The sequence below is a fragment of the Diabrotica virgifera genome, chromosome 9 (assembly GCF_917563875.1).
Source record: "Diabrotica virgifera virgifera chromosome 9, PGI_DIABVI_V3a".
NCBI classification, from domain to species: Eukaryota; Metazoa; Arthropoda; class Insecta; order Coleoptera; family Chrysomelidae; genus Diabrotica; species Diabrotica virgifera.
The window spans coordinates 26,640,344-26,653,936 of record NC_065451.1 but is presented as its reverse complement, the minus strand read 5'-3'; the positions used below and the strand labels follow the sequence as shown (position 1 = coordinate 26,653,936).

At 34.6% G+C, this 13,593-nt stretch overlaps 1 protein-coding gene across 1 annotated transcript in view; it reads right to left on the bottom strand.

Moving 5' to 3' along the window:
• Window positions 1-13,593, bottom strand: part of LOC114332057 (lysosomal alpha-mannosidase) — a 91,658-nt gene that overhangs the window by 36,033 nt on the left and 42,032 nt on the right. The window contains exons 8-10 of the mRNA XM_028281764.2: window positions 12,532-12,763; window positions 11,726-11,940; window positions 563-762 (exon numbers count right to left, since the gene is read on the bottom strand). Coding sequence (XP_028137565.1) covers window positions 563-762; window positions 11,726-11,940; window positions 12,532-12,763 — 647 coding nt within the window. The remainder of the gene's footprint in view (window positions 1-562; window positions 763-11,725; window positions 11,941-12,531; window positions 12,764-13,593) is intronic.

Below are 13,593 nucleotides of genomic sequence, written 5' to 3'. Positions count from 1 at the left end.
ACTTTGAGATTTTTAGATAAATATCCGATTTGGGGTTAAAAATGGTCGATTTCGCAATTTTCAAAATTTTCAATCGCTTATATAACAAAAACTATTAACTTAAGAGAAAAATCACTAAAGACCTTTTCTGTTTGGAATGATTCAAAAAACTTAAAAAAAATTTGTTCGATGCAAAAAAAATAAATTTAGGAAAAACCCCTAATCTTTCCCCTCGCCTGGCAAGGTCTTATGCTCTTCAGAATCGCCTGTCATTTTACACATTTCTTTTAAATGACTTACTCAAACACATACTTAAATTTAAACCTTACAGGAGAAAGTTTATTTTACCCCCTAAATTTGCACTTTTCGATTCACCTGGTAGATACACGTGCACCGCTGAGGCCTGCCAGGTCATGGTTTTTAGCTTTGGTGTGCTATGAATTATCACTCTACAAATTTCTAGCCTTACAGGACGACCGTTAGTCAAAAGGTTCACTAGCTCTTAGACTATTATTCCCTTCGTTAACTGTTGAACAGTTTCAGCAGAAACAAGTATGATAAAGAAATTGTATAAATAAGTTACCTTCTGATCCGCTAAGTGTGTAGTTAACATTATTTACTGGTATCCTCAGGAAATAATCTATAGGCCTTGTCAAAGGGTTATAAACAACAATCAAAGATCTGTCCTTCATTGTATTTTCACAAATGCTTACGTTAGTTAGAAGACATGTTGATAGTGGTAATTTAACATCGTCAGCTGATTTGTTTACTTTAAGTAGCTTTCTGTAAAATAAACAATAACATATAAAGCACAAATATGACCTTAAGGTTTATCGCTTAGACACTTTTTACGATCCTGGTAGAAAGTAAGTCTACTTCAGGAGAGGGATCCTGTCATGCCTTGCCCTCAATTCCTTATTGAGAGAAATAATACATAGTCCATGTGGTGAGACCGCTCCCGTCTGGAAAAATTTCTGATTCGGTTTCTTTGTGGATTCCTATTCAAAAATGTCCCCTTTAAACAAATCTGAAGGGTGCCGGGCGGAATTTTTGGGCAGAAATTGTTTAAACAATTTTTTTAAACAAATACAAAAGATCACGTTTTTTTGCTCCGGACCATATATTTTTAAATTTAGTCGGTCATTCTGAACAAGAAAGGTATCTTGTAAATTTTTCAATAATTGATAGTTTTCGAGTTATAGGCGATTTAAAATCTGAAAAATGCGAAAATACGCATTTTTGAGGTTTAAAAACTCATATTCAAATTAGTATTTTTGAGGTTGACAGATACTTAAATTGAAGACTAAATATTCAGCTTCCAGATTCTGAAGAGTGGTCGCGTCTAACTTTAATTTATACCGTTGTTTTTTAATTGTTAAATATGCGTGTTTATCCGATTTTTTTACCGGTGCGGCGCGCTCCGTTTCAAAAATTTCCTATTTTCCTCCGAAAAATATTTTTTCTAGATTCTTTGGGACATTCTAAATAAAATAAGTTTCTTGACATTTTTCTCAAAAGTTAATAGTTTTAAAGGTATAAGCGATTTAAAATACAAAAATGCGTTTTTTTGTCATTTTTCGGATTTTAAATCGCTTATAACTTAAAAACTATTAACTTTTGAGAAAAATGTCAAGAACCTTATTTTATTTAGAATGTCCCAAAGAATCTAGAAAAAATATTTTTCGGAGGAAAATAGGATATTTTTGAAATGGAGCGCGCCACACCGGCAAAACAATCGGATAAACACGCATATTTAACAATTAAAAAACAACGGTATAAATTAAAGTTAGACGCAATCACTCTTCAGAATCGTGAAGCTGAATATTCAGTCTTCAATCTAAGTATCCTGCAACCTCAAAAATACTAATTTAAATATGAGTTTTTAAGCCTCGAAAATGCGTATTTTCGCATTTTTCAGATTTTAAATCGCCTATAACTTCAAAACTATCAATTTCTGAGAAAAATTACAAGATACCTTTCTTGTTTAGATTGACCCAAAAAATCTAAATATATATGTTCCAGAGCAAAAAAACATGATCTTTTGTATTTGTTTAAAAAAATTGTTTAAAGAATTTCTGCCCAAAAATCTTGACCGGCACCCTTCAGATTTGTTTAAAGGGGACATTTTTGAATAGGAATCCACAAAGAAACCGAATCAGAAATTTTTTTCCGACGGGAGCGGTCTCACCACATGGACTAACAGTATCTCATTAGTTTATCCTTAAAAAATCTAATGACTTATTTCCTATCCCTCCCTGGTAAACGACAGCAGCAACATCAGTACCAGCTCAAGGCGCAGAGGAAATGATACTGCCTAACCACAAACCTACCACAAACATAACTTGTACAGTTTGGATGGTTGTGGTACCATGATGGGAAAGGCACCATTAAACCATCCTATAAGAATTCCCAGAACCGTCATCATGGCAATTAGCCCGATCAGGGAACGCAAAATGTACGAAAACCTCCAAAAAAATAAAGGAAGGATAACAATTTGGCAATAGGTAGAGGAAAGGCTGTAAAAAATATGGGCTGGTCTTGTAATATGGGCTAGGTGGGTTTCACAGCTATTCGTTGCAGATCTCTACATTTTGACTATTTCAAATGGTATTTGGCGAAGTTAAACTATCACCGTAGCGATGGCACCACTGTGGTAGATATTTCCCAGTTTATAATAATTGTTTGTCGGTTGATGCGAGTATCAAAACTTTTTCGGGTAAGTTGATAAATTCCAGTATTTAAAAATAAACACGAATTTCAAAAAGAAGTCTGTGTCACGTTGAAGCTCTAATGAGTCTTTGATATATGCTAATGAGTTTTCTTCAAATTGTCTGATTTTAGACATAACTTCTTTTGTTGTGCAAAGCAAGCGTGTTTACAATGTGGGCTATGCCTCTGTTTTGATTATGGGCTAGTGGCCTATATTTAGAACAATGTAGCAATGTAGGCAAAACGAAGTAGGAAAAGGCAAAGAAAAAAGAAAAGGAAAAGAAATAAAAAAAGGAAAACGTAAGCAGCTTACCAAAGTCACAAAGAACCAAAAAAAGAAATCGATTTCTAGTAGCGAGGATGAGGAGGAATATGTGCCTGCAGATGATGAAAGCGATTACAATGAGTTTCCTTCCACACAGCCTCCACAAAACGCAGCTGACGTATGTGTATGTTTTGGGAAGTACTTTTTTCAGAGGATAATCTTGGTGAAATATGGGTCAAGTGCTTCTGTTCCATTTGTGGGCACATAACGAGTGCGCTGGGGCCGAAAAAGAAGAATATGTGTGTGACTTTTGCAAATAGTTTTAGCCTATGAGTTATTTAATGTATTTTTTGTATTTTAGATATTAAAATCTATTTGTCACGCATTTATCTCATTTCACACAAATTTAAGACACATTTTTCGGGGTAGCCCATATTTAGGGTAATTATTCAAACGGCGCAAAAGTACAATTTTTCATTATTTATACATTTAAAACAGTTGTATATTTTTTAATCAATTTGCACTTTGGGCAGGTTATAAGTAACTAAATGTAGGTATTCTTGCATACCTTTGGAAATAAAATAGAATTTTTATTCTTTTTTTACAAAGAAAAATAAAATGGGTAGCCCATATTTGCATCCTTTCCTCTAGTTGAAATTGTCAATTATTATATAAGAGGAAGTTTACAGTTCTACATCCCCTCCATTTTACAAAAATTTGAAAATACGGGGTGAAAACTTTTTTCTCGGGGCTGAAAAAATATACGTTCAAAATAAGTCCGGAATTAGATAAAATGACTAATTCTAAGTAACTTTTGTTCTATAGAGTTTTTTTACTAAGTCAATACTTTTCGAGTTATTTGCGAGTGAATGTGTTCATTTTTAACAAAAAAAACTACGCATACACCATTTTTTTCAATTTTTTATAAGCTATATTTTCACTAAGAATATTGTTTTCGCTAAAATACTTACTTTTTGAGTTATCTCCGAAAAACCGTCCAAAAACATGTTTTATTTTGTTAAACATGAACATATTCACTCGCAAATAACTCGAAAAGTATTGACTTAGTGAAAAAACTCTATAGAGAAAAAGTTGTTTAGAATCAGTCATTTTATCCAATTCCGGTCTTATTTTGAATGTATTTTTTATCTTCGAGAGGGGGGTATTCCCCTCCATTTTACAAAAATGTATGGGGGATGTAGAATTGTAAACTTTTTCTTATATAATAATAGATAATTTCAACTACCTATTCCCAAATTTTCATCCTTCCTTTATTTTTTTGGGGTAAAATTGTTCTTTGATCGGGCTAAATAGACTACGATGATATAAACTTTACTGATCATGGTTACCGGGAGTCAATTCTCGAGAACGATCGTTCGCTGAACGTATACTTTCGTGACGTAATGAGCGAATGTTTCTAAAAAATGCAATTCTGGAGGAATGAATCTTGAACGATTCGTTCGAAATCATCGCTCCAAGTGATCGTTCGACAACGAGTGGTCTTCATCATATGTTCGATAATAGTAACGGCGTTCTTCTTAACCTCAACTCTGTTTTTTGTTGTAAATCAGATTTTGGGAAAATGAATGTGGAAGATTTGATATTAGAAAATATGATGAGTGTTGTGAGGGAAGCTGAAATTTTAGTGGAAGACGGCCGCAAAAGACATTTTTATGATAGATTTAGGTTAGATTCCAGGTAATTTTACATTCTTTCATAAATTGATTGGTACAGTAAATAAGTTACTTTTAGATATATGAGTAATTATAAGGTAATGAATGAAAATACACGTTATCCGGGCGCTACACATGATGAACTTATTTGGAATCAATACTCAATACAACTTACAACTACCAAAATGTGCCACGAAATCATTTTTTAAGATCAAGGTCATTTTACCTATTAGGTCAGAATTTATTTATAATTTACCACAAGGTACCCACATAACAATGATGTTCGCATCATGTTCTAAGCATATCCTACCAACATTCGTCGGAGTATATTCTTTTTAGTATATGTGTAGTACAAGCATAGCATCTACCTTAAAAAACATTCTAAATTTCATGTTCTTTGTATATACTTCAAAGTATATTCTCGTACCGAATATACTAAGTATATTCGTGTACGTAGGATCTCGGAATATTCGTAAAAGTTTATTCTTAGAATATACCTTTATCGAATATTCTTAACACATACTTATAAGTACATTCTTAACACATACTTATAAGTAGATACTTTTAAAATATCTTAAAAATAATTTGTATGTATAGGAAGTATAATATTAGCCTTACATATTATCAACTTCGTTATTTTTTAGAATACATAATTAATAAAATTTATGTATGTAGGTAGTATTGGACGAATTTCATTTCAAAATTTTTGTAGGGTAAAAAAGTTTAAACATTAATTGTATTAACGTTTACATAGATACTATTAAAAATTCGTTTTCATAATTAAAATGACTTTACCATTCCGAGTTTATCATGAATCATTAGTATTGTTACATCCTTGGAATTTGAATTTACGTACATTCAATTCAATAGACCATTTCGCAGAACCAAAACGTGCCAAACTGCACAACCAAAGCAACCAAAGGATTTGGCGTTGCCAACCGTCGAGTAAGCTTTTTCCGTCAACTTACCTTAAAAATTCCCACTTTTATAAAAAAAACTTCCCTCCTGTTTACAAAATCTGAGAAGATATGTTGAATTATTTTCAAATATTTTGATTTTTTCTTAATATTTTACAATTTGGACTGGAACAATAATTCCCTTTTGAGTTAACTTTTTCCCTTTATCACCGTTTATGTTGAAAATTCCCGCAAAAAGGGAAATTTCTCTCCGTTTGGCAACACTGACCACCGATTTTGTTATTCCACAATACATTCATAACCCCCCCCCCCCCCCCCCCATATTCTGACCATTTCTATTCTTACCTGAATGGATCAGGGATAGGAAAAAACCGTAAAATATGAAAAAGAAAACAGGCATTATTTCATTATTTGTATCATCTATGGATCTATACTATGCAGTGTTAAGGATGAAGGCGAATGATGTATAGGTCTGGATCCCGCGTATGAAAAAAAAGTTGATTAATAGCAAGCTGAAAATTTGTTTATAGATTAAGGGTGTCTAGTCGGACAAACTTTGATATATAGGAACACTGGAACAGGGGCAGTTTTAATTGTGGAACAGGTTAAAAATTTGGAACGGTTAGACCACGAAAACGGCACATTTATTTTGTCCGACAGAACAGACTTAAACTCTCCGAACAGAGATTAAACTCTCATGCAAAAATCAGACTGCTATTTATCACCTGTCATAATTCCTGTCATTTGACATATTCTACATGTTCCACTCATTAAAACTCCCATTTGGTGATAAATAGCGGTCTGATTTTTGCTTGAGTGTTTAATCTCTGTTCGAAGAGTTTAAGTCTGTTCTGTCGGACCAAATAAATGTGCCGTTTTCGTGGTGTGACCGTTCCAAATTTTTAAACTGTTCCACAATTAAAACTGCCCCTGTTCCAGTGTTCCCATATATCAAAGTTTATCCGACTAGACACCCTTAAGCTATTAACAAATTTTCAGCTTGCTATTAATCAACTTTTTTTTCATACGCGGGATCCAGACCTAGTAGTACTAGGACTAAAGAACATACATAATCTGTTTATTTTGTTTGCGGTGCTTCAAAATACATATATAATCTATTTTGATAACTCAATATTACTTAAATAGGTAAGTACATATAAGTATTATATAAATTTTAGTTACTTATTTATGCATAGTTTAGTTTAGCTAAATATTATATAATGATTTATATAAATAACTAAAATTTATAAATATGTACTTACTTTTTAAGTAATATTGTAGAATGTAGGTACTAACTACATTCTCATTTGCAATTAAAATATGTAAATAGATATTTGGTAGAACCAGTAGAACCTGAGATGAGATTAGGTGATGCTGAAAACATACTTCTAAGCAATATAGCACTTGATAGCACTTTCTTAGAATATTCTTAAAACTATAATATTCTTCCCATACAAAGATGTGCGGTAGTACGTTCTTAGTATATAAATAGAAGGTTTATAGCACTTCCTTGGAATATTCTAAAAAGTACCTTCTTGGTATAAACTAAAAAGATGTGCGGTAGTATGTTCTAAGTATACACATAGAAGGTTTATAGCATGTCCTTGGAATGTTCTAAAAAGAACATTCTTGGTATGTACTGAAAAGAAGTGCGGTAGTACATTCTAAGTATATACATAGAACGTTTAAGTACTGTAATGTAGTATATACTCAGTATCTGCTCTGCACATTCGCAATGGTAATTACGCACATTCTCAGTATATACTTTTTCTGAAAAGTATGTTCTATGAATCTACTAAGAACATGAAATTGTTATGTGGGTATGGCCTGAGAATTGACCCTGAATTAGTATAATAAGATTTAATTAGTACTGTTATATTGTTATGAATTATTTTCACAATTAAAGAAATAAATTGAAAATTTACTGACTTTTACTAATTATTAAACTGAAATCATTTTCCATTTTCATAATGTAATATATTTCAATATTGGTGAATGAATGTGACAAATCAGGTTTTAAATAAACACCGAAACAGTTTTTTCACATGGAACACAAACTTTTCAATAATATTTACCACGATGCCAAATCTATAGATCTGTTAAAATGAGCGAATACGTTCATCGGAGCGAGTAGTTAAAAACATCCTCGAGAATTAACATTGCGGGAACTAGACGTTCAATTTCATTCGTTCGTGAGCGTGTACGCTCAGGGAACGATCATTCTCGAGAATTAACTCCCCGGGTCCTCAAGATCCGGTATAGGAGAAAAATGGTGATGGAAATCTTATCTCGGAGCAATCACGGATCTTAGAAACATGGAAATTCTACATAGAAAAATTATATGCATCGGACAGAACTGGTAATTAGCCATATAAAGCAGGAGAAACAGAACTTTCTATCCTTTAATCAAAGATACAAGATGCTATTGCAGCATTAAAAAACAAGGAGGCAACAGGTCTGAATACTAAAAATCCTATGTCAATCAGATAAACAATTCCTTGATAATCTAATTACAAAGGTGAAAAATTCAGGAGAACTAGCTGCAGACGACATTTATGACAATCCCGAAGAAACCAAATATCCAGCTCTGTGGTAACCACTGACTTATAATATTGATGATGAAAATAATATATATTGTTATCATATATCAATGATGAGCATATCAATATATTTATCAAGATCTAGATATAGCCGATTCGCTAATCTGAGACACAACTGTCTACACTACAATCACAATAAAAATGTACTATATAGAAATAAACAAACCAAGACACGTTGAATGTTCGAGGAGCTCGACAAATCATGATTTGGGAGTGCTCCTCGTGCTTGTTTATTTCTAGTGCATTTTTATTGTAATTGTAGTGTAGACAGTTGTGTCTCAGATTAGAGAATCGACTATACCAGGGGTCGGCAACACGTCGATCGCGATCGACCAGTCGATCTTAACCTTAGTTCGAGTCGCTCGTCGTGCGAATCGAATAAAATAAAAAATATAAGATATATAAACATATAAAAAGTAGATAGATAGACCCTTGACTTATCCGAAATTATCCAAAAAGTTGTTCAATTCGAAAATTATCCGATGGTCCACGAAATTATCCGAAAATCGGATAATTATCCGGACATTGGCAACACTGCGTGCGATGATCCCGGCCGTCTCGATATCGCTAAAACGTGCCGTGGCTGAAAATACTTATCTTTTCCACAGTTGCGCAATTCTTAGTCTTCACTGGCGGTTGTCGCCTAAACGTGCTTATCGGCTTAGTTACTATTATTTGTTAGTTCCTTCACGAGTGCTAGACCATAGTTTTAATCGTGAAGTGAACCCATTATTTATAAAAATGAATCCTTCAAAGAAATCAAAAGTTTATCACTTTCATATAGAGTGGGCAGACGATTATTTTTTACTCAAGTGAAAGGCAAGTGTATAATATCTCTTTTGTGCCACGCAAGTATCGCAGTTGGAAAAAAAGGTAACGTCGGAAAGACATTTTAATAGTACTCTTCCGAAAATAAACACAGAATATCCCGCCAATAGTAGCATCCGAAAAGAGAAAGTGAAACAGTTGAAAAATCAATTAGTTAGGCAGCAGTCTGTATTATTACAAGTCAGCGATAAAACTAAAGCCACCACTCTAGCTTCTTACAAAGTGTCTCAAGTTATTGCCAAAAAGAAGAAACCCTTTGAAGATGGCGAGTACATCAAGGAATGTTTTGTAGAAGCTGCAAACTGCCTATTTGAAGGTTCTAAAAATAAATACGAAATAATGTCGGCTATAAACTCCCTCCAGCTTTCAGCGCGAACCGTAACTAGACGAGTGGAAAATATGTCGGAAGATGTTGTTTCCCAGATGAAGACGGACTTACAGCGATGTATTTTCTTCTCCTTACAATTTGACGAGTCCACAGATATTAGTGATACGTCCCAAGTAGCCATATTTGTCAGAATGATATTCGATGATTTTACTGCTAAGGAAGAACTTGTTAAAATTATTCCTTTAAAAGGGCGGACTCGAGGTGAAGACATATTTTCTTCCGTTCAAGATTATTTTATCTCTGAAAACATTCCACTTCAGAAACTGGTTGGCATTACAACTGACGGAGCCCCAGCGTTTACTGGAATGCATAACGGATTCATTGCCCTTTGCCGCAAAGACGACACGTTTCCAAATTTTTTAACATACTACTGCATCGTGGATCAGCAAGCACTTTGTGGTAAATTTTTAAATGCCGACAAAGTTATGAAAGTCGTTGTTAAACTTGTAAACCAATTAAGAGCTCATGCTTTGCAGAGAAGACACTTCCGAACTCTAATTGCAGAAATGAATCTAGAATACGGAGAATTGCTCCTGCATACAGAGATACGCTGGTTAAGCAAGGGGAAGATTCTTCGGCGCTTTTATGAGCTACTACCAGCTTTAATCGCTTTTTTTAAGGAGCGTAAAGAAGACTACTCAACATTAGAAGAACCCGCATGGTTGAGAGATTTTGGATTCTTGGCCGATGTCACAGGAAAGCTGAATGAACTAAATTTGCAGCTTCAGGGTTAAGAAAAAGTATTCTTCAAATGATTTCCGAAGTAAAGTCATTCATTGCGAAATTTGAACTATGGGAAAAAATCTACTGGAAGGAAATTTAAAACATTTTCCTTGTTTAAAAGAAGTAATCGAAAAAGAAGTAGTAAACGTCCAACCTTACACAGGAGAGGGGCATATAGAAATGTTGACCAGACTGAGGCATGAATTCGTTACCCGATTTGGTGACTTTAACAAAATTGAAGCGATTGCTGAGTTTGTATCTTATCCGTACATGCCCCTCGATGCAGAAAGCTTATCCCAAACCATCGAACAGCATTTCAGCGAAAGCAGACCAGAGACTGAATTAGAAATAGTCACACTGCAGAATGATTTAAGTTTGAAGAGCGTTGGCGGAAAAGAAAATTTTTGGTGTCTAGTGTCCAAACAGAAATACCCAATCCTAGTCAATGTAGCCTTGAAAATTAGTGCCCTGTTTTGTTCCACCTACCTTTGTGAATCAACGTTTTCAAACATGAAGTTCATTAAAAACAAATACAGAAGCCGACTAACGGATGAACATTTGGACTCGTGTATTAGACTAGGAATAACAAACTACCAACCGGATGTTAAAAAACTAACGGACATAATGGACTGTCAATCCTCCCATTAAAACAAAATACGTATGTAGTTTTTTTGCACCATGTTTAGTTTTTACTTCCTGTTCTCTTAAGTGTACGTCTATAATAAAGGTTTTTAAAACAAGGTAGATCTTTGATGCTTGGGATTTTTTTTAGTAGCTCTTTCCTGTAGTGTGGTTGCCGACCACTGGACTATACCATTTGTCTATGTGAAAATAAAAACGTCAAAATAGACTACAGTAAAAGAAGAAAACTAAAGTACTTTGCCCACAGCAAAGAGAAATCGGAGAAATCCGAAATATGAAATGATACATGAAATGATCCAAGGAAAGATAGACGAAAAGCACGGCCCCGGACGCAGAAAAACATACTGACTTGTAGGCGGAGAGGCTTATATATGTCAAAAAATCATAATGAAAAAATTGAATAACTTTTGTATTTTACATTTTTTTCTAATTCTGTAAATAAAGTAGTTTACAAGGGGGTCAAAATATAGTGATTAACCCTGTACATTCATTGGGGCCGACCGACCGGCTCTGTCCTGTCATACAGCTGACCGACTATAATAACCTTTATTTATATTCAATTTAGAATGATTTTCAGCCTTAATAAATGGATTTAATTACCTTCGTGGGAAAGCAACTTTGATACCCTCTCAGTAACCCCTGTTCTACGTTTCGCTTGACCGACCGCAGTATGTTTAGCTACACAATCACAGTAATCAACTGTGAAAAATCTAGCTTTAGTAAATTCAAAGAGATTTTTCAGCGCTGCCTCTTGGACTATTAGGAGCCTCCGTCGGTGGTATGGAGTAAGCAGCACGACACTATTTAGGTCAGCTGTGGACAAGACAAAGTAAGAATCATTCTACTGATCGCCAATATTCTAGGAGGACAAAGCACTTAAAGAAGAATATACTAATATTGTAGTTACTATATACTAATATTGTAGATACTTCACGTTGAGTATTGACAGTAAACTGGGTAACTATGTTTCATAAGTATACCTAAATAATAATAATACTCACCCTATTATATTCGCAACACTTTCTTCGGTAGTTTTTATGGCATCTCTTAGCATTCTAGAATAATCTTGCGCCACTCGTTCCTTATGAGTACCAGTAATGGCGTTGTGGTCTTGTACAGTAGCAACTGCCTCTCTCAGGCTTCTTAAATTCTCTTCGGCTTCGGTACCATCTATAATTTTTCTCATTTTGGCAAATGAATTAATTTGTTGAGCTGCCTGTAAAAAGATTAATTTCTGTAGGAAATTTAATAAAAGAAAGAGATAGGATATATGAGTAACAATAGACGGTCAACATGTCGTATCAGCCAAAATTATCTTCAGAATAATCCTCCATTCACCCCTATCTCCCTCTCTCTGGCAACTCATCTACATGCTCTAACTCCAACAGATTTTTAACCGTAATCTAAGTTGTCTTGACATCTGCGTCTCTGTCTTTCTTTGTCTTTTTCTTTAATCCGCCATCTTCGGTCAAAAACTTTTCTAACTGAACCTTCCTGTAGCCTGATGGCATGCCCTATCCATCCAAGAAATACTACGTTCCTGAATTTTTCAACAACAGGTTCTCTGAATGAAGATGGCTGACGCGGACTGATGACAAGAGGTAATAGGCCCAGAGCACGAATTAAGAACGAGGTGGAAGCGACTTTGAGTGTTAAAAGTACGAAATTGGAAAACCAAAGCGAAGGATAGGAAGGAGTGGAAGCTGATTCTCGAACAGGCCCAAGACCCACTATGGGTTGTAGAGCCAATGATGATGATGACCACTTGTCACTTGCCAATATTGACCTCTAAAGAACAAAGCCTTACCTTTAAAATACCACTGCTTGTTCGTTCAAGTTTCTTTAGAGCAGGCCTTGATGTGTACATTCCTGACCAGTAGCTGTGTTGGTTCTCGTTATACGGGAAGAAGTCTTCAAGGTCTCCACTTTTCATCTTTAACAATTGAACTCCTGACTGCTCTATTTCTTTTACATAACAAGATGGCGTCGAGTAAAATATGTTGTACTTTTGATTATAAACGGGGTGATTCTGGAATCCCCTAAAAATTTGAAAGACATTATAGGTCTGGATTCCGCGTATGAAAAAAAAGTTGATTAATAGCAAGCTGGATAAAGCTAAAAGTCGGAAAAACTTTGAAATATGGGAACACTGTACAGGGGCAGTTTTAATTGTGGAACAGGTTAAAAATTAGGAACGGTCAGACCACGAAAACGGCACATTTATTTTGTCCGACAGAACAGACTTAAACTCTCCGAACAGAGATTAAACTCTCATGCAAAAATCAGACTGCTATTTATCACCTGTCATAATTCCTGTCATTTGACATATTCTACATGTTCCACTCATTAAAACACCCATTTAGTGATAAATAGCAGTCTGATTTTTGCATGAGAGTTTAATCTCTGTTCGGAGAGTTTAAGTCTGTTTTGACGGACAAAATACACATGCCGTTTTCGTGGTCTGACCGTTCCAAATTTTTAACCTGTTCCACAATTAAAACTTCCCCTGTTCCAGTGATCCCATATATCAAAGTTTGTCCGACTAGACACCCTTAAGCTATTAACAAATTTTCAGCTTGCTATTAATCAATTTTTTTTCATACGCGGGATCCAGACCTATTATCAGTGGTGATTTTAATGCATATGTAGGTCAACAAATTGAGGACTTGGATTTGGAACTAGAAACGATATTCTGCTAAACTATCCTTCGAAAGCCATTCTCATAGCTTATATTCTAGTAAATAAGAAAAATTCATTTAAAAAGCATTGGCCAGAAATTTCCCGCCTACGCTCTTAAGAGGCTAGATCAGCGCGTCATCAGTGTTAAGGGGGGGGTATAGGTAATTCTGTGTTTTTTTTTGCATAATTT